Raw genomic sequence first — 25,282 nt, 5'->3', positions numbered from 1 at the left:
TCCCTATTCACTTTCTCCACATCATTCATGGTTGTATTGACCTCTGTCATATCCTCTCTTTATTCATCTCTTTTCTAAGCTGAACATTCCCAGTCTTTGTAATCTCTTCTCTTATGGAAATGGTTCCATACCGTTAATCATTTTTGTTGCCCATATCTTTTCCATTTCTAATTTCATCTTTTATGAGATGGGGCAACCAGAACTGCACACCGTATTCAAGGTGTGGGCATACCATGGATTAATATAGGGCATTATGATATTTCTGTTTCATTGTTTATTCTTTTCCCAGTGGTTCTTAACATTGCTAGCTTTTCTGACTGCCGCTGCACATTGAGTGGATGGTGTCAGAGAATTATCCATGATGATTCCAAGATTTCTTTCTTGAGTGGTAACAGGTAATTTAGACCCCATCATTTTGTATGTCCATTACTTTTCATTTATCAACATTGAATTTTATCTGCCTTTTTGTTGCCCAGTCACCCAGTTTTGTAAAATCCCTTTGTAATTCTTTGCAGTCAGCTTTGGACTTAACTTTGAGTAATTTTGCATTGTCTACAAATTTTCCCACCTCCCTGTTCACCCCTTTTCCAGATCATTAATGAACATGTTGAGCAGCACTGGTCCCAGTTCAGATCTTTAGGGGGGATCCTGCCATTTACCTCTCTCCATTATGAAAACTGTCCATTTATTTCTATGCATTGTTTTCTAGCTTTTAATAAATTACTGATCCATAAGAGGATCTTCCCCTTCTTATTCCATGACTGCTTAGTGTGCTTAAGAGCCTTTGGTGAGGGACCTGGTCAAAGACTTTGTGAAAATCCAAGTCACTGTATTGTTTGGCTCACCCTTGTCCACATGTTTGTTGACACTCTCAAAGAATTGTAATAGATTGGTGAGACGTGATTTCCCTTTACAAAAGCTGTGTTGACTCCTCCACAAGATATTGTTTTTATGTGTCTGATAATTCTGTTCTTTACTATAGTTTCAACCAATTTGATAGATACTGAAGTGAGGTTTACCGGCCTGTAAAAGCCAAGGTCACCATTGGAGTCTTTTATAAAATCAGCATTATGTTAGCTATCCTCCAGTCATCTGGTACAGAGACTTATTTAAGCGATAGGTTACATACCATAGTAAGTAATTCTGAAATTTCATATTTGAATCTCTTCAAAAATTCTTAGGTGAATACCACCTTGTTCTGGTGATTTATTACTGTTAAATTTATCAGTTTATTCCAAAACCTCCTCAACCTGGACAGTTCCTCAGATTTGTCACCTAAAAAGAATGGCTCAGATGTGGGGATCTCCTCCACATCCTCTGCCATGAAGATCGATGCAAAGAATTTAGTTAGCATCTCCATGACAGCCTTGTCTTCCTTGAGTGCTCTTTTAGCAACTCACTCGCTTGGTGGCACAACTGATTGTTTGGCAGGATTCCTGCTTCTGATGTACTTAAAAACAATGTTGCTGTTTTTTTTTTCTCTCCTTAGCTAATGGCGCCTCAAAGTCTGTCTTGTCCTGCCTAATTATACTTTTACACTTGACTTACCAGAGTTTGTGCTCCTTTCTATTTTCCTCACTAAGATTTGACTTCCAATTTTTTAAGGATGCTTTTTCACCTCTAACAGCCTCTTTTACTCTGCTGTTTACCATTGGGGAATTTTTGTGGCTCTTCCTTTTTTTTTTTTGCATATACATTTTGTTTGAGCCTAAACTAGTTTCATTGTTGACCTGGTGGGATCACCTCTAAGTGAGACAGGATAGTTCAGTGTCTAGGCCAGGTCAGTTAAAGAGTTGGTGTTATCAATTATTCATATTTACTTATATGGCACTGAGTTGTGTGTGGTTCTTTACACGTAAGGAGATGGGTTCCTGCCTCAAACAGATTATAATGTCAGGTTCTGCCAGCTTTACTCATGCTGAGTAGTACCTTATTTTGTAAATCATCCTATCAAAATCAGTTAAACTAATTGCAGAGTATGGTACGGTACTTTTGAAATGGAGTGGGGTTGGAATCACCCTGTGCAGAGGGTTAGCATAGCAATGTCTTAGTCCCATTAAACCCTATTTTGAGGAGGTAAGGATGGAAAATGTATCCCTAGCTAATAAATGAATAGATAAAAATGGAGACAAAACAAATCTTGATGTGCTTATCCGTAGCATGATCAGGGCTAGAAAGCTGTTTAGTCATATTTCCCCAGAAGGGTGCTAATGTGGATTCCGACACATGGTAGATCCAACCAACCAAACTAAGATACTTTTAGGAGATTACATAGATAAAATGGTAGAATTGCTTGGCAGAAATTGTCATCATGGAAAGCATTATCTGTGAAGCCAAAGATAAACTAAAAGATAGTAAAATATATGCATCTTGGGAAGCCCCACAGAAAGAACACAATAGGCCCTGGGGAAACAATGATTGTAGTTTGAGCTGTCACAGGCAAACAAAAGGAATCTATATGACCAAGATGGAGTTCAAGCACAGAGAATCTGTGGTTTACTCACAAACATTCTACAGTGAGAGAAAGTCCTGCCCCTTAGACCAGTGGTTCTCAAACTTTTTTTCATGGACCACTTGAAATTGCCGAGGGTCTCAGCGGACCACTTAATAATCTTTCCAAATGTTGTTTGTACCGTTAGCTAACTATTGTAAAGCACTTTGGATAAAAGAGCTATGTTAAAAAAAAACTTAAAAATAATTAACTTTTTTTTGTTCTACAAATAAAAGCACACAACTCAAATTTTAATATCAGTTACCTTTCTAATGCAATGGATGTGTCCTCTCTCTTCCACCGTGGCAGCCCCCAAGCTGGGGCTGGTAAGGAGGGGTCTCTTTCTCTCTCCCCCACTGCAGCAGTCCTTGAGGTGGGACTGAGAAGGAGGGGGGTCTGTCCCTCTCTCCCCCGCCACAGAAGCCACAGAGCTCAACCTGGGAAGGAGGGCCATCTCTCCCCGGCAGCCGCAGCCCTGGAGCTGGAGAAAGTCACCTCTTTCTCTGGCCACCGCAGTCCTGCACATTCCAAATTCCCCCCACCTCCTCTTCTCACTCCACTGCCCCCTCCCACCTACCCTTATTTCCCCCCAAGGCCACCACCTCACCTTACATGTGTATCTTCTCCAGGGTCCAGGCAACCTAATTAGTGGAGCCACACCTGCGCAGCTCCACTGATTAGGTGGGTGGCCCTTCATTCTTTTGTGTGCGGCCGCCCAGGCGCACACCTTAGAGGGAACTATCCGTGGACCACCTGAATGGAGCTCACGGACCACAGTTTGAGAACCTCTGCCATAGACTAAATGAAAGTTTTGCTTAACCAGAGTTAAGGAAATTACCCTTTTTAGCTGTAGTCCCCACAGTGTGAAAGGAATTATTTTGGGGAAGTTTTGTGGTCTGTGTTATACAGGAGGTCAGACTAGATGATCACAGTGATCACGTCTGTCCTTGGAACCTATGAATAAGCAGGAAACACCCTTTACCTTATGTTTTCTGGTTATGCTGCTCTGTTGTGTATATATATTCTCATTTGAGAAAAGGGGCTTATTTATTGGGGGTTGTATGTGTTCTTCCCTGGTGATTCTGCTGACCCACTGCAATTCTGGGGAGGTAAGCCACGACCTGTGACTTATACAGAATCATAGAAATGAAGGGCTGGAAGGGACTTCAAGAGGTCATCTAGTCCATCCTTCTATGCTGAGGCAGAACCAAATATACCTAGACCATCCCTTACAGGTGATTGTCTAACCTGTTCTTAAAAATATACATCTAGTTCTTGCCTCTGTTGTCTCCCTGTTTTCTTTTGATGGAACAAAGAGTGGAGACATGCACATTTTGTTAGACTAACCAATGCTGGTTCTCTAGTGCTAGAAATATGTTGGGATATGATCTTTGATTTGATTTTTGGATGCTACAACAAAAACAACACTCTCAGAAATAATCTTATTTCCTTTTGCAGCAGACATGGAAGAAGAGTTTGTTAGCATGCTTACTGAGCTACTGTTTGAATTGCACATTGCTGCCACTCCTGACAAACTTAATAAGGTTGGTGCAAGTTACAGAACCTGCCTCCACTCCGTAGTATAAAGAAGAGCTAGTGGGCACTGCTCTGAAATTTGATGTAGAGCAGTATCTAGGGTGGCAGATCAGAGCGCAAATGGTGGATGGCACAGAGATGTTAAATAGAGAGAGCTGTGGTAGAAGAGATTAGGTGGGTCAGACCAGAACCAGGGGGCCAGACTAGCTAGCTACTCTCTCACTGACAAGCCAGAATGATGGGCCGCACAAAGAAATCTCAAAGTGGGGAAAGCTTTAGTAGATAGAATAGGGATCTTTACATGAGGGTTTGGTTTGGTCTACACAGACCGCAGCAGGTCTACAGACTCAGGGTAGCGGGGCTCGTGTTAGCACTGTCAAAATAGCTGTGTAGAGAGCGCATTGAAGTTGCAGCTTGGGCTCTGAAGCCCAACCCCCTCCAAAGGCTTCAGTGCCTGAACTCCAGCCTGGGATGCAACTTCATCCCCAGCACTGGCTACCCCACTGTTTTGAGAGCACTAGCACAAGTACCACTAGCCTCAGCCCATCAACCCAGGCTGGAAGGCTCGCTCCCATGGCCTGGGTAGATGTATCGTTAGGTACATCTACACCACAGTTAAAAACCCATGGTTGGCCCATGACAGTTGGCGTAGGCTTGGGCTAAGGGGCTGTTTAATTGCAATGTAGACATTCAGGCTCAGGCTGCACCCCGAGCTCTGAGAGCGTCCCACCTCACAGGATCCTAGAACCTGGGCTTCAGCCAAAACCTAAACATCTACATTGCAGTTAAACAGCACCTTAGCCTGAGTCAGCTGGTATGGGCCAGCCCTGAGTTTTTAAACTGTGGTGTAGGTGTATCCTTACTGGCCAGCGACACAGTTCAGCATCAGAATTAAATTTATCATTGGTCATGCTCATTTTTCTGGGGGAGTACTCCAAACATTCTAAGCTTGAAACAAAATGTTATCACTTCTAATTAGAATTGGCATTTTTAAAAAAAGTGATAAATGCCACATTAATTGTCTGGAAAGACATCATTGATGCTGTTTCTGCTTTGATCCACTTATCGGCTTGGTACTAAGCAGTTCAAAATTCAGTTGCTTTCTTTCTAATTTCCTTTCTGAACTTGGACTTGTTTTAGCTTATTCAAAGAATTTGCTTATTTTTTCTTTCTTTATAAAAATTCTGCTTCACTTTTCCACTCAGATCTTAGTTTTCTTCTTCTTTTATTTCTTAGATACATCCTGCATAAAACTGAGGTTTTGGTAACCTTAGTCTTAATGATAGCTCTATATGCAGATTAAGGGCAGTATAATATAGTTCAGTATATGGCCATAGGTGAGCAATGCTTCAGTGGACAAAAAGATTTTCTCCTATGTACATGCCTGATGAAAATAAGAATTTTGAGTGGAACAGTAAAACTAGGTAAAGAAAAATGTATTGTTAACTTGTGTTTCAGCAACATTATTTGATCTTCCACACTTGAGTAATAGGAGTTTTTTTTATGGGGTTTGTTTGGCAGGCTAGGAAAAAAGCTCATGACTGGCTGGAAGAAACCAACTTCTCCACATCACTAGACTTGGAAGAGAAGCCAGAGGAAAACAAACAGGAGGAACAAAAGACTGAACAAGGAGGAGGAGATGGTGGTGATAAAACAGAAGAAAAGAAAAATAAAACTGTGGAGGTAAAATAGTCCTAGAAGGAGAAATTTCATAAACAAAATCATAATCTCTTTGGCTGGATTCTCTAAACAACCAGCATTGGTGCTTCATCCTTATGTGTGGTACTGTTGTTTTTAATATCTCCAGGGGGAGAAGTTATTTAGTTTTATAAAGGAACTTAAAAGAGATGGTAATCAATAGCTATGAGCCCAATTCTGCAAACCTTACTTATATATGTATTTTTCACTATTAGATGATTCTTATGAGTAAATAATCAACAGGATCAGGCCCTCTGCCAATAGTAACTTTTTAAGCTTTAAAAAAATTAAAAGCCTCAAATATACCTTTTACACAAAAGATTAAATTCAGGGAGATGGGAAAATCCTATGGTGTTTTGTCTGTAGCAATGTACCATATTTAAAGTAATGTCTCGGAATTTGGTAGTGGCTCTTACTTCAGGTGTCAATAAATGAAAAAAAATATGATCAACTTATATTTAAAATTATGGATAAACAGATGTGTGAAGTAGCAATATTATTAACTAGTCAAACCAAAAGGTTATGATTTTTTTTATGAAAGGTCTTTCTTAATGCTAAATATACCCAGTGGTACTATTGCCTTCTGTGGATATAGAAGAGTACACAGAAGTCACCTACTACAGGAGAGGCCCAACAAAGAAAATAACAGAACGCCACTAGCTGTCACCTTCAGCCCCCAACTAAAACCTCTCCAAGATCTGCAACCTGTCGTGAAAAATAATCTCTCGCTCCCACAGATCTTGGGAGACAGACCAGTCCTCGCTTAGAGACAGCCCCCCAACCTGAAGCAAATACTCTCCAGCAACCACACAACAAAAACACTAACCCAGGAACCTATCCTTGCAATAAAGCCTGATGCCAACTCTGTCCACATATTTATTCAAGTGACACCATCATAGGACCTAATCACATTAGCCACTCCACTCGTGCACCTGCACATCAACCAATGTGATATATGCCATCATGTGCTAGCAAAGCCCCTCTGCCATGTACATTGGCCAAACCGCACAGTCTCTATGCAAAAGACTAAATGGACACAAATCTGACATCAGAAATCATAACATTCAAAAACCAGTAGGAGAACACTTCAACCTCTCTGGCTACTCAGTAAAAGACTTAAGGGTGGCAATTCTGCAAAAGAAAAGCTTCAAAAACAGACTCCAATGAGAAACTGCTGAGCTTGAATTAATGTGCAAAGTAGATACCATTAACTTGGGTTTGAATAGAGACTGGGAGTGGCTGGGTCATTACACATATTGAATCTATTTCCACATGTTAAGTATCCTCACACCTTCTGGTGTGATGTCAAGGAACTATGACGTGATCGGAATAACAGAGACTTGGTGGGATAACTCATATGACTGGAGTACTGTCATGGATGGTTATAAACTGTTCAGGAAGGACAGGCAGGGCAGAAAAGGTGGGGGAGTAGCACTGTATGTAAGGGAGCAGTATGACTGCTCAGAGCTCCGGTACGAAACTGCAGAAAAACCTGAGTGTCTCTGGATTAAGTTTAGAAGTGTGTGCAACAAGAGTGATGTAGTGGTGGGAGTCTGCTATAGACCACCGGACCAGGGGGATGAGGTGGATGAGGCTTTCTTCCGGCAGCTCACGGAAGCTACTAGATCGCATGCCCTGATTCTCATGGGTGACTTTAATTTTCCTGATATCTGCTGGGAGAGCAATACAGCGGTGCATAGACAATCCAGGAAGTTTTTGGAAAGCGTAGGGGACAATTTCCTGGCGCAAGTGCTAGAGGAGCCAACTAGGGGGGGTGCTTTTCTTGACCTGCTGCTCACAAACCGGGTAGAATTAGTGGGGGAAGCAAAAGTGGATGGGAATCTGGGAGGCAGTGACCATGAGTTGGTTGAGTTCAGGATCCTGACGCAGGGAACAAAGGTAAGCAGCAGGATACGGACCCTGGACTTCAGGAAAGCAGACTTCGACTCCCTCAGGGAACGGATGGCCAGGATCCCCTGGGGGACTAACTTGAAGGGGAAAGGAGTCCAGGAGAGCTGGCTGTATTTCAAGGAATCCCTGTTGAGGTTACAGGGACAAACCATCCCGATGAGTCGTAAGAATAGTAAATATGGCAGGCGACCAGCTTGGCTTAATGGTGAAATCCTAGCGGATCTTAAACATAAAAAAGAAGCTTACAAGAAGTGGAAGGTTGGACATATGACCAGGGAAGAGTATAAAAATATTGCTCGGGCATGTAGGAATGTTATCAGGAGGGCCAAATCGCACCTGGAGCTGCAGCTAGCCAGAGATGTCAAGAGTAACAAGAAGGGTTTCTTCAAGTATGTTGGCAACAAGAAGAAAGCCAAGGAATGTGTGGGCCCCTTACTGAATGAGGGAGGCAACCTAGTGACAGAGGATGTGGAAAAAGCTAATGTACTCAATGCTTTTTTTGCCTCTGTTTTCACTAACAAGGTCAGCTCCCAGACTGCTGCGCTGGGCATCACAAAATGCGGAAGAGATGGCCAGCCCTCTGTGGAGATAGAGGTGGTTAGGGACTATTTAGAAAAGCTGGACGTGCACAAGTCCATGGGGCCGGACGAGTTGCATCCGAGAGTGCTGAAGGAATTGGCGGCTGTGATTGCAGAGCCATTGGCCATTATCTTTGAAAACTCGTGGCGAACCGGGGAAGTCCCGGATGACTGGAAAAAGGCTAATGTAGTGCCAATCTTTAAAAAAGGGAAGAAGGAAGATCCTGGGAACTACAGGCCAGTCAGCCTCACCTCAGTCCCTGAAAAAATCATGGAGCAGGTCCTCAAAGAATCAATCCTGAAGCACTTGCATGAGAGGAAAGTGATCAGGAACAGCCAGCATGGATTCACCAAGGGAAGGTCATGCCTGACTAATCTAATCGCCTTTTATGATGAGATTACTGGTTCTGTGGATGAAGGGAAAGCAGTGGATGTATTGTTTCTTGACTTTAGCAAAGCTTTTGACACGGTCTCCCATAGTATTCTTGTCAGCAAGTTAAGGAAGTATGGGCTGGATAAATGCACTATAAGGTGGGTAGAAAGCTGGCTAAATTGTCGGGCTCAACGGGTAGTGATCAATGGCTCCATGTCTAGTTGGCAGCCGGTATCAAGTGGAGTGCCCCAAGGGTCGGTCCTGGGGCCGGTTTTATTCAATATTTCATAAATGATCTGGAGGATGGTGTGGATTGCACTCTCAGCAAATTTGCGGATGATACTAAACTGGGAGGAGTGGTAGATACGCTGCAGGGGAGGGATAGGATACAGAAGGACCTAGACCAATTGGAAGATTGGGCCAAAAGGAATCTGATGAGGTTCAATAAGGATAAGTGCAGGGTCCTGCACTTAGGACGGAAGAACCCAATGCACAGCTACAGACTAGGGACCGAATGGCTAGGCAGCAGTTCTGCAGAAAAGGACCTAGGGGTGACAGTGGACGAGAAGCTGGATATGAGTCAGCAGTGTGCCCTTGTTGCCAAGAAGGCCAATGGCATTTTGGGATGTATAAGTAGGGGCATAGCGAGCAGATCGAGGGACGTGATCGTCCCCCTCTATTCGACATTGGTGAGGCCTCATCTGGAGTACTGTGTCCAGTTTTGGGCCCCACACTTCAAGAAGGATGTGGATAAATTGGAGAGAGTCCAGCGAAGGGCAACAAAAATGATTAGGGGACTGGAACACATGAGTTATGAGGAGAGGCTGAGGGAGCTGGGATTGTTTAGCCTGCAGAAGAGAAGAATGAGGGGGGATTTGATAGCTGCTTTCAACTACCTGAAAGGGGGTTCCAAAGAGGATGGCTCTAGACTGTTCTCAATGGTAGCAGATGACAGAACGAGGAGTAATGGTCTCAAGTTGCAGTGGGGGAGGTTTAGATTGGATATTAGGAAAAACTTTTTCACTAAGAGGGTGGTGAAACACTGGAATGCGTTACCTAGGGAGGTGGTAGAATCTCCTTCCTTAGAGGTTTTTAAGGTCAGGCTTGACAAAGCCCTGGCTGGGATGATTTAACTGGGAATTGGTCCTGCTTTGAGCAGGGGGTTGGACTAGATGACCTTCTGGGGTCCCTTCCAACCCTGATATTCTATGATTCTATGATTCTATGATTCTTGTCACCTGTCTAAATGGGCCATCTTGATTATCACTACGAAAGTTTTTTTTCTCCTGCTGATAATAGCTCATCTTAATTAATTGGCCTCTTAGAGTTGTATGGCAAATTCCACCTTCTCTGTATGTATATATATATATCTTCTTACTATATGTTCCATTCAATGCATCCGATGAAGTGGGCTGTAGCCCACGAAAGGTTATGCTCTAATAAATTTGTTAGTCTCTAAGGTGCCACAAGTATTCCTGGTTTTTTTGTAGATACAGACTAACATGGCTGCTACTCTGAAACCTGTTAACTGTGGTTGAATTTCTTAATTTAAGTTATGACAGTGTTAAATTGTGTTGTTTTTAATGATCTCCAATAAAAAAAATCCATTATGTGCCCTTTAAAAAAAATCAAACACTTTAAAATGTAGGAAACTGAGTTGTACTATGTATATTATAGATTATGTTATTTCAGATTTTCAGATACAGGTGAGTCGCATCATACGTGCATTTAACTTACGTAAATTCAACTATACGCGCTCGGCAAAAAAAAAGAAAAATAACAAGATACCAGTAAGTAGTGCGGGCAGTTCCGCCCACCATTCCACTCAATGAGCATATGCCCCGGAGTGAGCATGAGATGGGAGACGTGAATCTGCTGATCCCTCAGTCGGTCTCAGTTCCCGCGTGCCTCTCACAGTGTGAGCATCTCGCCACGCTGAGTGTGATTCTAGTGTTTAAAGGTACTGTACGTATTTTTCGTACAACATGGCCCCTAAACGCAAGCCAACTATTTCATCTGGTGCTCAACTGAAGAAACAGCAATCTGTTCCAACGCTGAAGGAAAAACTGGCTGTGCTGGACTTATTGAGAGGCGGTATGTCAGTCTCCGACGTGGTGCATAAGTATGGCCGCAACAAATCTAGCATCCGTGCCATCAAGATTCGAGACAGAGAAATTCGTCAAGCCATGGCAGCAAGTGTTCCAATAACTGCTAAGGTGACGAGCCAGGTGCATGATAAGACTTTAGTGAAAACTGAAAAGGCATTAAACTTATGGCTGGAAGACATGAACCGTAAACTTGTGCCTACCAATGGCAACACATTGCAAGAAAAGGCTCTTAGCCTCTACGCGCTGTTCAAACCTCCTACCGAAGAGGGACAGCCTTCTGGTGAAAAGGAATTCAAAGCCAGCCAAGGTTGGCTTAACAGTTTTAGGAACCACTTCAACCTCAAAAACGTGCAGACTACTGGTGACGCTGCATCTGCCAATGAAGAGGCAGCAAAAGCCTACCCCGAACAATTAAAGGAAATCACAGAAGAAAAGGGCTATCTTCCGGAATCAGTTTTTAATGCTGGCGAGACTGGGCTCTTCTGGGAAAAAATGCCTAACCGCACTTACACTTCGAAATCAGAAAGATAAGCCCAATTTCCTGAAGTGTTCCAAGCAGCGAAACACTTGAATGATTTAATTTCTGTTTACGATCCCTCTATGGAATGAAGCCTCAAAATCACACATAGTATTATGGATGATTTGAGACCGTATCAAGAAACATTTGAGCAGCTCAAGAGACAACAGCGACAGTTGCCGATTACTATGTTTTTGAAGGAAAAACAACCAGCAGCAGATGAGCCTACGCAATCAACTTCTTGAGCTGAACCAGAGCCAACCACTTCATCTACGACTCGCTCTCCGTCACCCAAGCTCTCTGTCACCTCCGTCTCCTGGATCGACATCAAGCCCTGACGACCCCCCGTAATTACCTCCCTGTAATTAAAATACAGTAGTCTAAAATTATATTTTGCATATGTACTCTTTATTATATACTGTACACATGGTACATTTATACGTATTACTGTACAGGGTTGTATACACAAAACCATGTACAGTATACTGTACTTTATGGGAAATTTTCAAGGGTAATTTTGACTATACGCGATTTTAGCCTTACGCGCTGACTTTAGAAACTAACCCCCGCGTAAGATGCGACTCCACTGTACTGCCAAACCACTGAGAGTTGAGATTAGAAAGAGTTTTATGTATAGTCACTTTGTTGCTAGCAAAATGAATTTTTTATCCAGAGTATAATTCATTTTCACTATGGAATTGTGCTTTGGGAGTGGCATGATCCTCTCAACTCCCTGTGAAATCAGTGTAAATTCCATGAGCGTTAAGGGCTCAATTTTAGCATCTATCAGGACCAGAACCAAAAACTCCACCATAGAAATTCCTGAGGCTGGATACTGCTCCCATTGAAATGAATGGCAGTTTTGCTTTTTCACTTCTCAGAGATAAGCAAGCATGAGGTCCTTACATTGCCATCTGTAGAGATCCCCTTTCCCTCAGGGATAAGTAACAGCTGATATTCCTTGCCTTTGCATGCACTGATATCACCCAGTTTGTACTCTGCCCTAGTTTACAAAGCCTCTTTTTTAGTCTATAGAAATTATATTACTGTTTTTTTTGTTTTATTTAAGGAAGTCTACATGCTATCTATTGAAAGCCTTGCTGAGGTAACAGCTCGTTGTATCGAACAGCTTCATAAAATAGCAGAGTTAATTCTTCATGGGCAAGAAGTGGAAAAGACAGCCCAGGACCAAGCAAAAGTTATGACAAAGTGAATATAATTCTTTTTGTTTCTTATTTTTGTCACCAGTATGAGCTTGCTTAACATTTGCAGTTTTATTGAGTCCAGAGCTTTTGCAGACACATAACACACCATCGATCAACAAACAGGACTGACTTTAGAGTTCCTGCCACTCTGTTTTCAAAAGCAATCAAATCACAGACTGCCTGTGATTTGCTGACATGTACATCAGATACATTTTTACAAAAAACACAAGGGATGCACAAGCTGATGCCTTTTTGTTGCTATATTAGTGATGAAATGTGCGCACACATTTTAGGTGCACTTTTCACCAGCACTACCACAGATAGTATACCAACTTGCACAGAATTTGCTTCTGCACCCCACAATAGGGTCTCATCATTTGTACTCTGCCCAAAGGGCACAAAAATCTATTTCTAAGCAATTATGCCATATTCATCACCAACTCATTGCCAACCCACAGGTGTGGGCACCTAACTTCAGGAATCCCAGGTTCAAAACTGGGACCTAAGGATCCAATCCAAAGCCCACTGAAGACAGTACAAAAACTCCCACTGTCTTCAGTGGTCTTTGGATTAACCCCTAAACACATGACCCCAACAAGGTGATGAACATTCTGGTCCCGATCTAGCAAAGTACTTATGCACAGACTTAATTTTAAGCATCTGACTAATCCCATTAAAGTCAGTGGGGGCATTTTTGTTTAAAATTCAGTACTTACTTAAATTGTCTGCTGGATTAGAGCCAGAATGTTCTGCTCCTTGCAGAATTGAGCCCCAACTGCGTTACAGTTATGCAACAAGTCAGTGACAGAGCTGGGACTAGATCCAGATCTCCTCACTCACAACCTTGTGCTTTAACCACTAGACAATGCTTCTTCTATTAATACAATCCACTGCTTTGGAGAGAAAAAAAACTTCATTACATTCATTCTAGCTGGGGGCAGGAGTACTTATTTCCGGTGGCATTTTTAGTCATTAGTTTTGTATAACCTTAAGTAAAGCAATAATTAGACTAAAAGTCTAGTGTTTTTACCAAAAACAAAAACAAAATAAAACCCTGCCATATCAAAAGAGACCAGTGTTTGATCTACTCTGGTATCCTGTCTCCAGCTGTAGCCAGTGCTGGATTTTTCAAATCCAAAGCATAAAGCCTCCATCATGATTCTTCTTACCGGTTGAGCAAATCCCAGGACACTTTAAGATAAAATTTAATTGATTAGAAACAAGATTGTCAGCAGAACTTCGACTTCTGAGATGAAGCAGGAGTATATTTTTAATGTTTGTCTCTTTTCTTTTTTATAACCAGTTTAACAAGTGCCATGTGCAATGAAGTGTTGTCTTTATCTAAGAAGTTTTCTGATTCTTTAACTGCCACCGGGGTAAGATATGAGAGCATTTCCTTTTTATTGTTTGTTTTATTTTTATAAACATAATATCTTTAAGAGAGATTCTCATCCCCTGAGAAAACTGGCTTTATGTGCAAGACTAGAAATAGGGTGGGCTGGAGTCCTCTGCAACCCCAGCCAGATCCAGAACACAGAGCACCCTTTCAGCCGATCCACCACTGTTGCTAGATCCTGTGATATGCCCTGCCTCCGTAGGCTGGTTTTGTAGCAACTGGATCCACAGAGTTCCTGGACCTGCTAGATATCCCTCTGCCATTCCCCCAGCCCACTCCCCTTGAGTGGCCCACACACAACCAAGAACTGCAGCAGACCCTTACCCAGCTCCTTCTTTTATATGCATCTGTATTTTAAAAAAAATTAAAAACACCCACATACAACATTGGGAGCCTTATCATGGGCAGTATGTTAACAGAGGGGTTTCACATCATAAATTATCCCCATAGCGACTGATAAATCCCCTGGTATTTGTAGTGAGGAGATTGAAAGACTAGAGAATCTATTAATTTGTCTTTCTGTTTAAACAAAATCACACTCTTGCTATAGCAAGTTAACCTACTTAGAAAACATACTTCTATTTACTGCTCTGGCTGGAAACATTTATACTTTGTTCCTGAAAGATGTACAGAGGGTATTGGTAGTGTAACATAGCTTGTGTGACCGGAAATGGGGGAGGAGTGAAGACCTTTGTGGGAGTCAGGGGAGCAGAAGTGATAAACTCCACCACAAAATATTTGTGAACTTACTTGACAACCAAGTGATCTGTCACAGTCCAAAGGGAAAAAAGTTGCTCTTTAGAAATAGTTTTGTGAAGCCATCTTTGGCAGGGATTATTCAGGGAGCATGAATTCTTATCAAAGACACGAAAGTTTCCCCAGGCCTGTTGGAATTTTAAGAAGAGGCTCCTGCCTGCTACTTCAGGGCATCACTGGATATTTTTTTCTAAGTTATTTAAAAACTAACATAATTTATTGGATTGCTTTTATTTTGAATAATTTACATTGCTTCCAGTTATTTCAGATGAATCTGCCTGTTTCTGCATTTTCTAAGCATGTTTTAGCATACAAATGTATGCACACAGAAAAAATTAGCCATGAAATATTAACCAGACCCAACTCAGGATATTGAGAGCTAAGGATTGCACAGCAACTTTATTTCTGCCCCTTGGTGCATAGGCATTGAAGGGGGGTTTTACGTTACAGGAAAACAGAATTCAGGGCCAAATTATCACTGGCATTTGTGCAGGGTATGAGAAGTTGGGCACAAGGAGCTCTCCCACCCCCAGTATGCTCCACGCAGGGGACAGCCTCAGGCCCTGTGCTTGGTGCAGCAGAACTGCTGCCCCATCCATATGTGCCTTCAGGAGCAAACGTTGTGCCAGCAGGGAAAGAAATGATGTTGGCTCACCACCAGCACTAGGGAGAGCAGGAAGCCTCATCCAACAGGACTGTACAGGCTGTATGGATGGGAGCTCAGCAAAAAATGGTGTCACAGGGAGTCCAGTTCCTCCTTGAGCTGCTCACAGGGACAGTACATCTTTACACTGCTCCCGTCTCAGGATGTACTGAATGCAAATTACATGCATCTAACATGATAATTATAATGTGCACGGAGTTGAGCACCAACCCAATTTTCCACATATTTGGCTAACTCACATACCTAGCTGGATTGATTCTGGACAAAAGGTAACTGTCTGGGAATGCCACAGGCCTTTGCAGTAGTGGTTTAGAATGGAAGAGCTCTATCATCAGAATAGCAGCAGTGCTATATAATTCAGGCATATAGTCATTATAGTGTAATTGTGGCCTTGTTCCTAAAAGTCAGCAATTATTCAGAACTAGGAAGTATCCTTTATTTATTGCTCTAGATTTCTTTCTTCCTGCTTGCACTTACCATTGATTGTTACAATCAATAGTGTTTAATTGACACTACTTTCTCTGTGTTTAAGCGGTTTATTGATAATCAACTAAACAAGGGGATATGGAATAGCTTTTCTAGTTTCGGACAATAAAACTACTGTTCTGTTATTTCTCTGTCTACCCTCCTTCCCTTCCTCTTCCCCCACTTTCTTTTGTTCTTCCATTTCCCTCCAAACTCCCTCCACTTCTCTCCTTCCTGTTTTTTAAAGATACTATTTACAGTATATATTCATTCATAAGCTGAATATTTTTGGTAAAAAAGTGACGCATCAACGAGCAAGGGTAGGCTTATAAACAGGTCTACACCAAAATTTGATGATTTTAAACTCTATGAAATCATTGAATTGACTATCTAATACATTGTTGTTTTGTTTACCTGGAGCGTCTGCAGGCATGGAGTCCCTCAGTTCCCTGTGGTCATGGTTCACCGTTCTCAGCCAATGGCGCGCCACTTTCCATAGCTCCCATTGGCTGGGAATGCCAAACTGCGGCCACTGGGAGCTGCGGGGCTCTGTGCCTGTGAACGCTCCAGGTAAACAAAACGTCCCGACTCACCAGCAGCTTACCCTGATGGGCCGGGAGCCAAAGTTTGCCAGCCCCTGAAATATAGGGTCAGCTTATGAAAGGGTCATACAGTTTTTACTATTTTTACCTATCCATCTTGGGGGGTCAGCTTATAAACGAATGGGCTAATGAACGAGTATATATGGTACCTCTTCATAAACACACTTCAGTGCTTAAACTGCTTACAAGGTGTGACAATATTTGTCCTGTTTCTTTAACTCTGTTACAGAAACCAAGCAGAACGGGGGCCTGCGAAAGTTCTAAGCAGAAGCTCTACAGTGAATTGAAAAAATACTGTGTTTTATTTGTTCTAATAAAGTTCCCTATTCAGTGTTAGATGAAAGCAATTCTTTCTGCACGTGTCTGCCATCATTATGTGACGAGGCAAAGTGCAGAGAGAGAAGAGGATCTGACCACATCTACCATTTAAAAAAATGCTCTCCACTGACCAGTCCTAAATTCTTACAGATGGCCTCAAATTCTGTGGCATTTGACATAGCCAAAGAATCAGATAAAACAATGAGCCCATCTTGTACACTGTGATACCAGTACAAGGCAAATAGAGAAGTATAGGCAGATGAGTGTTAAATGATATCAAAAGTAGTATGCCATAGTATTAAAATTATCTTGAATATGTGTATTTCCTTGAAAACCTTATTTTCATCAAATAGAATCAAGCTGAGCCAAGGCCTTTACAAAATTCATACAGCCAAAACTGATCCATTACTGAGCAAATATATTACTGTTAAATATCTATGTTTAGCCCTGGCATTACATCTTGTCAATATTTGTCTTTCTACAGAGCAACAAAAAGGCAGAGCTCCTTAACCCAATGGTCAATAGTGTGCTATTAGAGGTAAGCTTTCAGTTTCTTCACAGTAGGAAAAACTTTGATAAACTCATTTTGAAGTGAAGCACACACATTTATGTCCCTATAAAGAACCATAAAAATGTAATGGTAATGGCATTGTAATTCTGTGCCATCTCATAAACAACTCCATTTTGTGTTCAGCAGTCATCCACAAATGCTGGACTAGAGCAGTAATACTAAATTTTGTCAGGATTCCTAAGAACACTGACAGAAGTGAAATGCTTTTTTTACTGTGTGTTGTAATGTATTGACTAAGCTGGATGAACAATTAACAATGTGCAATTTATTCAGTAAGTTTAGCCTTTTTTCCTGCTCAGATATTGCCTGTGAACAGACTATGGTTATTAATCTATTAATTATTTGTGATTGTTCACATAAAACATTTGTCAAACAAATAATTTCAGCTCATGGTTAGCTTGAACCAGTTTACTGTGATTATGCCTTTCAGGATTCAGTATTCACAGTTTGAGCTGCAAGGATACTCAAGTATAGTAGTTTTGCTCTTTCTTCATTGGTTGACCTAATCGTCAAACACTACAATGATCTAAAACAAGTTTTATTTTGTGATTAAATTAATCTTGCCCATGATTCCACACACGTACAACCATACTAAACTGCACTTGTACAAATGTTCACAAGTGCATAAAAATAAGAGCAATCTTGTTCAAACCAAAAGTCTGTTGAAGTCAAAATGTTTGGGAATATTTTTTCTCATTCTTCACCCAGTTCTAGTTTTGACCAAGAAAGGCTCAGTAAGTTTTAGAAAGTCCCTGCATTTTACTCAGTTTTACACTCAGGCTGAGACAGAAGGAGTTCAAGAGACCATAATATCAACAGACACTGATTGGCTCATATAGGATTAAAGTTTAATATATCTGTGGCACTCACTCTTTTGCTTTGCCAACTAGCCACATATTCTCTTTAAACATAAAAATCTATACAGTACAGAATGCATATTGTTACTATGTAGCTTTAACCTAACACTGGGGACCCATTTACAAAAAAGAGCTATTATCTGAATATTCAATAGCAAATAGACTATTTTGTATTAAATGAGCAATATATTTTAAAACACTGTTGTAAAGATTCCTAGCTTTAGAGTAAAGATTATTTTTATATTTCCTCTTACTGTAGTGTAAAGATTAAAGTTGCTGGTACCTAAGTTGGCTCATTTTACTGTACTATAACTCTTGGATAAATTCCTAACAAAGCTTGAGCCATAACATTTGGATCTGAAGTTGAGGCTCACTCCATACCACAAAGTTTGGGGTATCCAGGTCTTGTATACCCATACGAAGATTTGCCATTAGTCAGTCCAGAATTACAGCATACTAAAGAAACGTGAGCAGCTGATCTACATTGTATTAGAAATTCAGAAAATAATATACTTGTGTATTTATTCTGCAATATATGAATAATTTTAAACTCACTGATTTCAGCAGTGCTACATCCCCATGCAGTAGGTCTGAAATTAGCTCTGTGGGTGGAACGATTTTCATAGATATTAAGGTCAGAAGGGACCATTATGATCATCTAGTCCGACCTCCTGCACAACGCAGGCCACAGAATCTCACCCACCCACTCCTACGAGAAACCTGTCACCTATGTCTGAGCTATTGAAGTCCTCAAATCGTGGTTTAAAGACTTCAAGGAGCAGAGACTCCTCCAGCAAGTGACCCGTGCCCCATGCTACAGAGGAAGGCGAAAAACCTCCAGGGCCTCTTCCATCTGCCCTGGAGGAAAATTCCTTCCCGACCCCAAATATGGCGATCAGCTAAACCCTGAGCATATGGCAAGATTCACTCGTTTTTGATGCTTTTTGTTGAGGAAGTTGATTCTGCTCCTGACCACACAGAGGTGTATTCCACCTACATTACACACACAACTCTCTCTAGAAGTGATGCACAGTCAAACAGAGGGGATGGCATACCTCTGTATATAATTATGCTTGCTTGCTATAAACTATTTACAAACAAGAAAAGAGTTATTATCTAAATATGTACTTGAACTTTCAGAAAGCCTTGGATAAGGTTGTTCAGCTCTTAAACTCACTAAGCAGTCATGGGATAAGAGGGAAGGTCCTTTCATGGATTAGTAGTTGATTAAAAGCTAGGAAACAAAGCATAGGAATAAATGGTCTGTTTTCAAAATGGAGACAGGTAAATAGCAGGTTCCCCCAAGGATGTGTACTGAGACCTCAGTGGTTCAGCATATTCATTAATGATCTGGAAAGGGGAATGAACAGTGTGGTGGCAAAATTTGCAGACAATAACTATCTTAATTTTATAAGTCCAAAGATGACCGCAGAGAGTTACAAAGGGATCGCACAAAACTGGGTGACTTGCAGATGACAAGATGGCAGATGAAATTCAGTGTTGATAAGTACAAAGTAATACACATTGAAAAACAATCCCAACTGTATGTACAAAATGATGGGGTCTAAATGAGCTGTTACCACTCAAAGATTTTGGAATCATTATGGTTAGTTCTCGGAAAACATCCATTCAATGTGTAACAGCAGTCAGAAAAGCTAACAGAATGTTAGGAACCATTAGGAAAAGGATATATGATAGAACAGTAAATATCATAATGCTACTATATAAATCCATGGTATGCCCACACCTTGAATACTGCATGCAATTCTGGTCACCCCATCTCAAAAGAGATACAAGAATTCGAAAAGGTACAGAGAATGGTGACAAAAATGATTCGGAGTATGGAACATCTTCCATAGAAGGAGAGATTAAAAGGACTGAGACTGTTCATCTGAGAAAAGAGACAAGTAAGGGGGGACTGAAAGAGGTCTATAAAATCATGAATGTTATGCAGAAAACATAAAGTATTATTTAGCCCCTTTGCATATCACAAGAACTAGGGGTCACTCAATGAAATTAATAGGCATCAGGTTTAATACAAACGGAAGGAAGTACTTCTTCACACAATGCACAGTCAAACTGTGAAACTCATTACCAGAGGATGTTGTGAAAGCCAAAAGCATAACCAGCGTTCAAAAAGGAATTTGATAAATTCACAGAAGATAAATCCATCAATGGCTACTAGCCAAGATGGTCAAGGGTGCAACCCCATGCTCTGGGTGTCCCTAAACCTCCAGCTGCCAGAAGTTGGGACTGGAGGACAGGGGATAGATCACTTGTAATTGCCCTCTTCTGTTCATTCACTCTGAAGCATCTGGCATTCGCCCCTGTCGGAGACAGGATAATGGGCTAGATGGACCAATGGTCTGACTCTGTATGGCTGTTCTTGTTGTGATTTCCAGTGTAGTTGGATAGAGCTTTTAAAATCTCACATGAATTTGTATCCTGATGTAGCACCAACCAGACTGAGTATGAATAGAGTCACTGAGGTACATGAAAAATATGTTACTGAATCACATCTTTTCTCTCATTAGGGCTGCAACAGCACTACTTATATTCAGGATGCTTTCCAGCTATTGCTTCCGGTTCTTCAGATTTCACATATCCAGACCAATTGTTTGAAAGCACAAGAGTGACAGTTTCCCAGCAGTTGTCATCACTGTGTGTAAAAGAAACCACAAACCTAATCTCTTTAATGTATACAGTTTGAAGAGATGGCACAAAAGATGTCTGGCCACTGAGGGGCCTTTTGAGGACACTAAAAGCCGTTTTGCACATGCAGTACTGAAAAACGTTTGAGAAAAATCAAATAGAAGTTCTTTAACTAGATGTAGTTACTAGAATAGGTAATTTCTTTTCAAGTTAGTATATATTCTTCACATTAATTTAAACTGATGAAGTGTTTATTAAAGTTAGTATCGACTTCAATATGAAGGAGGTAATTAATGTTGACACTTTCAATTCTAAACAGTGATGTCTGAAGGAAATTTGAAAACAATGTTTTTTAAACATTTTGGACCTGATGCACCATTTCATTTTAATTCTCAGTTTAAAATGTTTACTTTTGAAAGTTAGTTTCTGTATTTAACCTTCATTAACTCTCAAGTTAACTTAAGCAAATGAACTCTGTTTTGAGCATTCCAGTATTATTTCTTCAGTGACAGTCTGATAGTAATCCTTAGCACTCATACCATGCTTTGGTGTTCAAAGAGCTGTACAACATTAAGCAAACTTAAGCTAATGAAAATTATGAAAAATATGCATATCAGACAATATAGTGAAGTGAAATTGTCTGAGCCAGTTAGAGCGTAGGCAAAACTGTACACGTGCTAACCCATAATTGTATACTTACTGTATTTATGCCAGTCCCTTCACTCTGGCCGAAAGACATTAAAGACCAGAGTAGAGGGATTTGTAGAGTAATCATATAGTTATTTCACAACTACACAGTAAATCAGAAAATACCTTCACTTTAGTTGACAGAACTCCCAATCTGTGTGCCCATAACAAACAAATTGCCTCATCTTCTCAGCCTTCTCCCCAATCTATCATTTCACCTAAATCTGGACTTTAAATACAGGTTTTTTTTAATAAAATGGATTACTGCTAGGGAGGGATTGGAACTAAGTTTTCCTATAAGGGTCAAAGAGGAGGAGAAGGAGTTATGAGAAGGTTGAGTTGGGTGGAGTGACAAGGTGGGGAGGTCACAAGTTGAAGCATGTTGTGGGAATATGGAAGAGGAATTCTGTGCACAGAGCCAACCTGAGAGGGTGGAAAGCACATTTCAGTATAACAGTAATTTAAGGGTTCTTGTGTTAAACTTGGTGATATCCATATTTGGGCTTAATAAATTTGCAGTCTTCAGCCTCAGGGTTTATTTTGCCCAGGTTAAAATTATCTCATGACAATACAAACCTTCAATTATTTAAGTAGCCGGTTCTCCTGAATTGTCCGTGTTTATTACATTTTTCTAATGTAATTAGAATTTAACTAATATAACTGTAATTCATATTGATATAGTGATGAGCTCTATTTAAATATTGTAAAATTGTAGCTAATATCTGAATGTATTTAATCGTTGAAGCAATGTGTTCACACATCATAAACATAATCCGAATAGAATACTAGGAAATGTTATAATTGTATTTGTTAGAAATGAGAAGTCATCTATCTGCGTAGGCATGGTAACTGTAGGGAGCCTAAATAAGAGATGACAGAAAGCAGGTCTGTGTCTCTGCCTTACATAATGAGGTCCATGTTCTGCTGTTATCTGTGTAGTGACTGTGTTTAATATTTCATCATTTAGATGGGAGATACTCATTATGTAGTTCTGTGGTTTGTTATGCACAATTTCTGTTCTGCCTGTGCAGCTGAACTTGGTAAGCTAAACCTGACATTCATTGTTACTTACACCATCTTGAAATAATAGCCCAATATGAAACAGAGGAGCACTTGGGAAAGTGTAGAAAAGCTACTGTAAACTGGTAGGCAAATTTACTGGCTGGGAAGGTAGAATAAAGCTCTCAACAGTAGCCCTCTTTACTCAAGGCTTGTTTTATTTCCAAATACTAGTCCCAAAACAAAAGCAAATAAATTCGAAATATTAGGTATTAACTGCCCAAATTTTTCCCAGCCTCAACCAGTTGGGAAGGGAGAGGACACATCCTTCCCCTTTGATAGCCCCACGTAGCTACTACAGAGAGACCCACACTAAGACTTCCTAGAACCTAGGTTTCTCCTTTTTGTTCCCCTGCCCTAGAGAGAAGAAGCTTTGTACTTCATTTCCATATACCAGGTCACATGTTTTCTTCTAGTCATGTGCCCTGCACCTGCAGCTCCCAGTTTTAAAGGGCACAAGTCCACAAGGGGTGCACTGGGATATGCGCATGCCTCCAAGGCCTAGTGCCTTGCTACAGGTACCTCGTTATTTAAAGTAATATTTTTGTTTAATCACAATGTTGTCAAACCAGTATACAGTGCATGATTAAAACCCTGTTTTCATTTTAAAGAGAGAGTATCACAAAAGGCAAAGTGCCTTTATTTATCAGTTATTACGTTTTAGATGTTATTGACTTTAAATTAGTTTAACCATTAATTATAGTTGAGAAAAGCCTTTCAGTCCAAACCAGACATATCAGAATTGTGCATTCGGTATGGGTAAGTGTGTTATTGCTGTCAAATGAATCGTTACTAAGGAATAGTTATGGCAGTTTCATATTACCCCTATGCAGAGGTTAATCTTTTTGAATTTAAAATTGGGCAAGTGTCTCAGGTTTTCTCTGGGGTCCAGAGCAAGATACATATAGTTGAACCTGACAAGGAAACACTGAAGGGGACAGCAAAAATCGGTTGTCTAATAATAATAAAAATGTTCTTTTAACTAAAGGTTGAACAGAATTGTATGGGAAACCCTAGGGGATACTGTAAGGAGCTGTTGAGGGAAATTATTTGAGACAGGGGATTTCTTATTTAAGGTGGTTTTTAGAACAGATTTCACTGTATTACTTAAATTATGCATGTAGTGTATCAGTGCTTTGACCTTAAGTGAAAATAATTTTTTTTAAAAAGAAAACTATATATGAAATTCCTTGTAAAATCTGCACAAGGAAAATCTCAAACTACTAAACCCTAAATACTTAATTTAAAAAAATCGTGTTTATGAAAGTCACTTATACTCATGGACAAACCAATTTTTCATATTGTGGAACATGATATTTGGTTGTTGAGTAATGATTCACTTTTACTATCCAGAGATGAAGGCTTCAGAATAAGCTAGGCTTTTACGTGCACTAGATTGAAATAGTGTTTGGGCTGGAATGTCTGCACATTTGCAAACCTGCAAATAATCCCAGCTATTTCAGGTGACTGCTTCTAGCTCATATTTTAGTTGGGTTTCAAACTATTTGACAGGGCATTTTTTATATGTCTGTATCAAAAGTATTTGCATTTTTTTTCCAAAATGGAAAAAAGAAAGGTATAATTTATTTGTTGCTGCTATTTGCTGTTCAATTATAAATGGCTTTTCTCAGTGATTGACTCCTGCATCCACTGCCTAATACAGTTGAACAAAGGAACTGCCACTTCCACTTTTTTGAAGTCCCTTAGATTAGCCACTGATTATCTTTTTCTAAATTGTAAAACGTACCTCTTTCTTTTTTACTTGTAATAGATGATTGCAGCCAGCAGCATTTCAGATGTTTTATTAATGATGCCAGTGTCATCAGCAGGTCAGGCTTCATAACCGCTTTAATGAGTCTGAAAGGTAGACGAGTCCTGTTTTGACACATTAGAGAACTTTTACCTTTGTCTGACTCACAGAAGCACTTTTTATCACATGAACAGTCACCCACTAGTAGTAGTATTTATGAGCCATTCTATTTTTAATTCAAAATGACAGCCCTGTCTCTTCCGTTGGTCTCAAAGGAATGGAAAGACTGGGTAAGGACTTTTCTGAGATCTTTTTAAAGCCATCTCAGAGCAAGGCTTAAAGTGACGCTGTCAACTAATTTGACCTACTTGGAAATGGTTGCGATCTGACTGGAAAGCCCTCTGGACTTTAAACAAGTATATTTCTTTTACCTAAAAATCAAATTCTGCTACTGAGAATATGATGACTAAAATAACCACTCTTATCATAGGCCCTATGTATTTGCATTATTTTGATACCTGACTCAGCATATCAACAATTTTGCTGTAACTGTCATGGTTGTTGATGATTGTGCATAAATGTGGAATTAAAATGCAAATAGTCATTATTTCAGCTGTATTCACAAGCCAGGCAGGGAGAAAAAAGGACATGATCTGTGGCAAAGGGGAGATTTATTTATTTTTTTAAGGTCTGATGACAGTACCAGAAGAGACTTTTTTTTTTAAGTGCTGAACATTGTTCAAAATAATGAAGAGATGATATTGAATTAGTTCCAGCAGGATCTGAGTCACAGTCTTTCTGAAGTAAAACAAAAATTAAGCATGAAGAAGATGAGGCAAAGATCAGAACATTCAAAGAAATAAAACACAAAGGAATGAGGGCAGTTACTTTGAAAGAACTGATCAAACTCGATCTGCAGTGCTCACTTCCCCCTATTGTATTTACCTCCAGCCCTTCACTCTGAAGTGCAGACCTGCTAAAAAATCAGCAATAGAGGAGTTTCCCCACTTTGATTGTGTCCCATTACCATCACTGGAGAAGATTCACTAATGGAGCTGAGGTCTATTCATTCCAGTTTTTAATTGTTT

General features: G+C 40.4%; 1 protein-coding gene across 3 annotated transcripts in view; it reads left to right on the top strand.

Annotated features, from left to right (window-relative positions):
* The window catches only part of FAM114A1 (family with sequence similarity 114 member A1), a 75,664-nt gene extending 52,233 nt beyond the window's left edge, over positions 1–23,431 (top strand). For 2 of the 3 annotated variants that reach the window (XM_084627263.1, XM_084627265.1), the window contains 6 exons: positions 3,950–4,035; positions 5,549–5,710; positions 12,282–12,421; positions 13,721–13,793; positions 17,103–17,156; positions 20,581–23,431. In XM_084627263.1, the coding sequence (XP_084483389.1) occupies positions 3,950–4,035; positions 5,549–5,710; positions 12,282–12,421; positions 13,721–13,793; positions 17,103–17,156; positions 20,581–20,682 (617 nt within the window). In that variant the 3' untranslated portion in view covers positions 20,683–23,431. The remainder of the gene's footprint in view (positions 1–3,949; positions 4,036–5,548; positions 5,711–12,281; positions 12,422–13,720; positions 13,794–17,102; positions 17,157–20,580) is intronic. The other variant, XM_084627264.1, reaches the window with a different exon arrangement.
* The last annotated feature ends 1,851 nt before the right edge of the window (positions 23,432–25,282 follow it).

Source organism: Lepidochelys olivacea, assembly GCF_965140295.1.
Source record: "Lepidochelys olivacea isolate rLepOli2 genome assembly, chromosome: 4".
NCBI lineage: Eukaryota > Metazoa > Chordata > Testudines > Cheloniidae > Lepidochelys > Lepidochelys olivacea.
The sequence above is the reverse complement of the archived record's forward strand: the minus strand, read 5'-3'. Positions and strand labels throughout refer to the sequence as shown.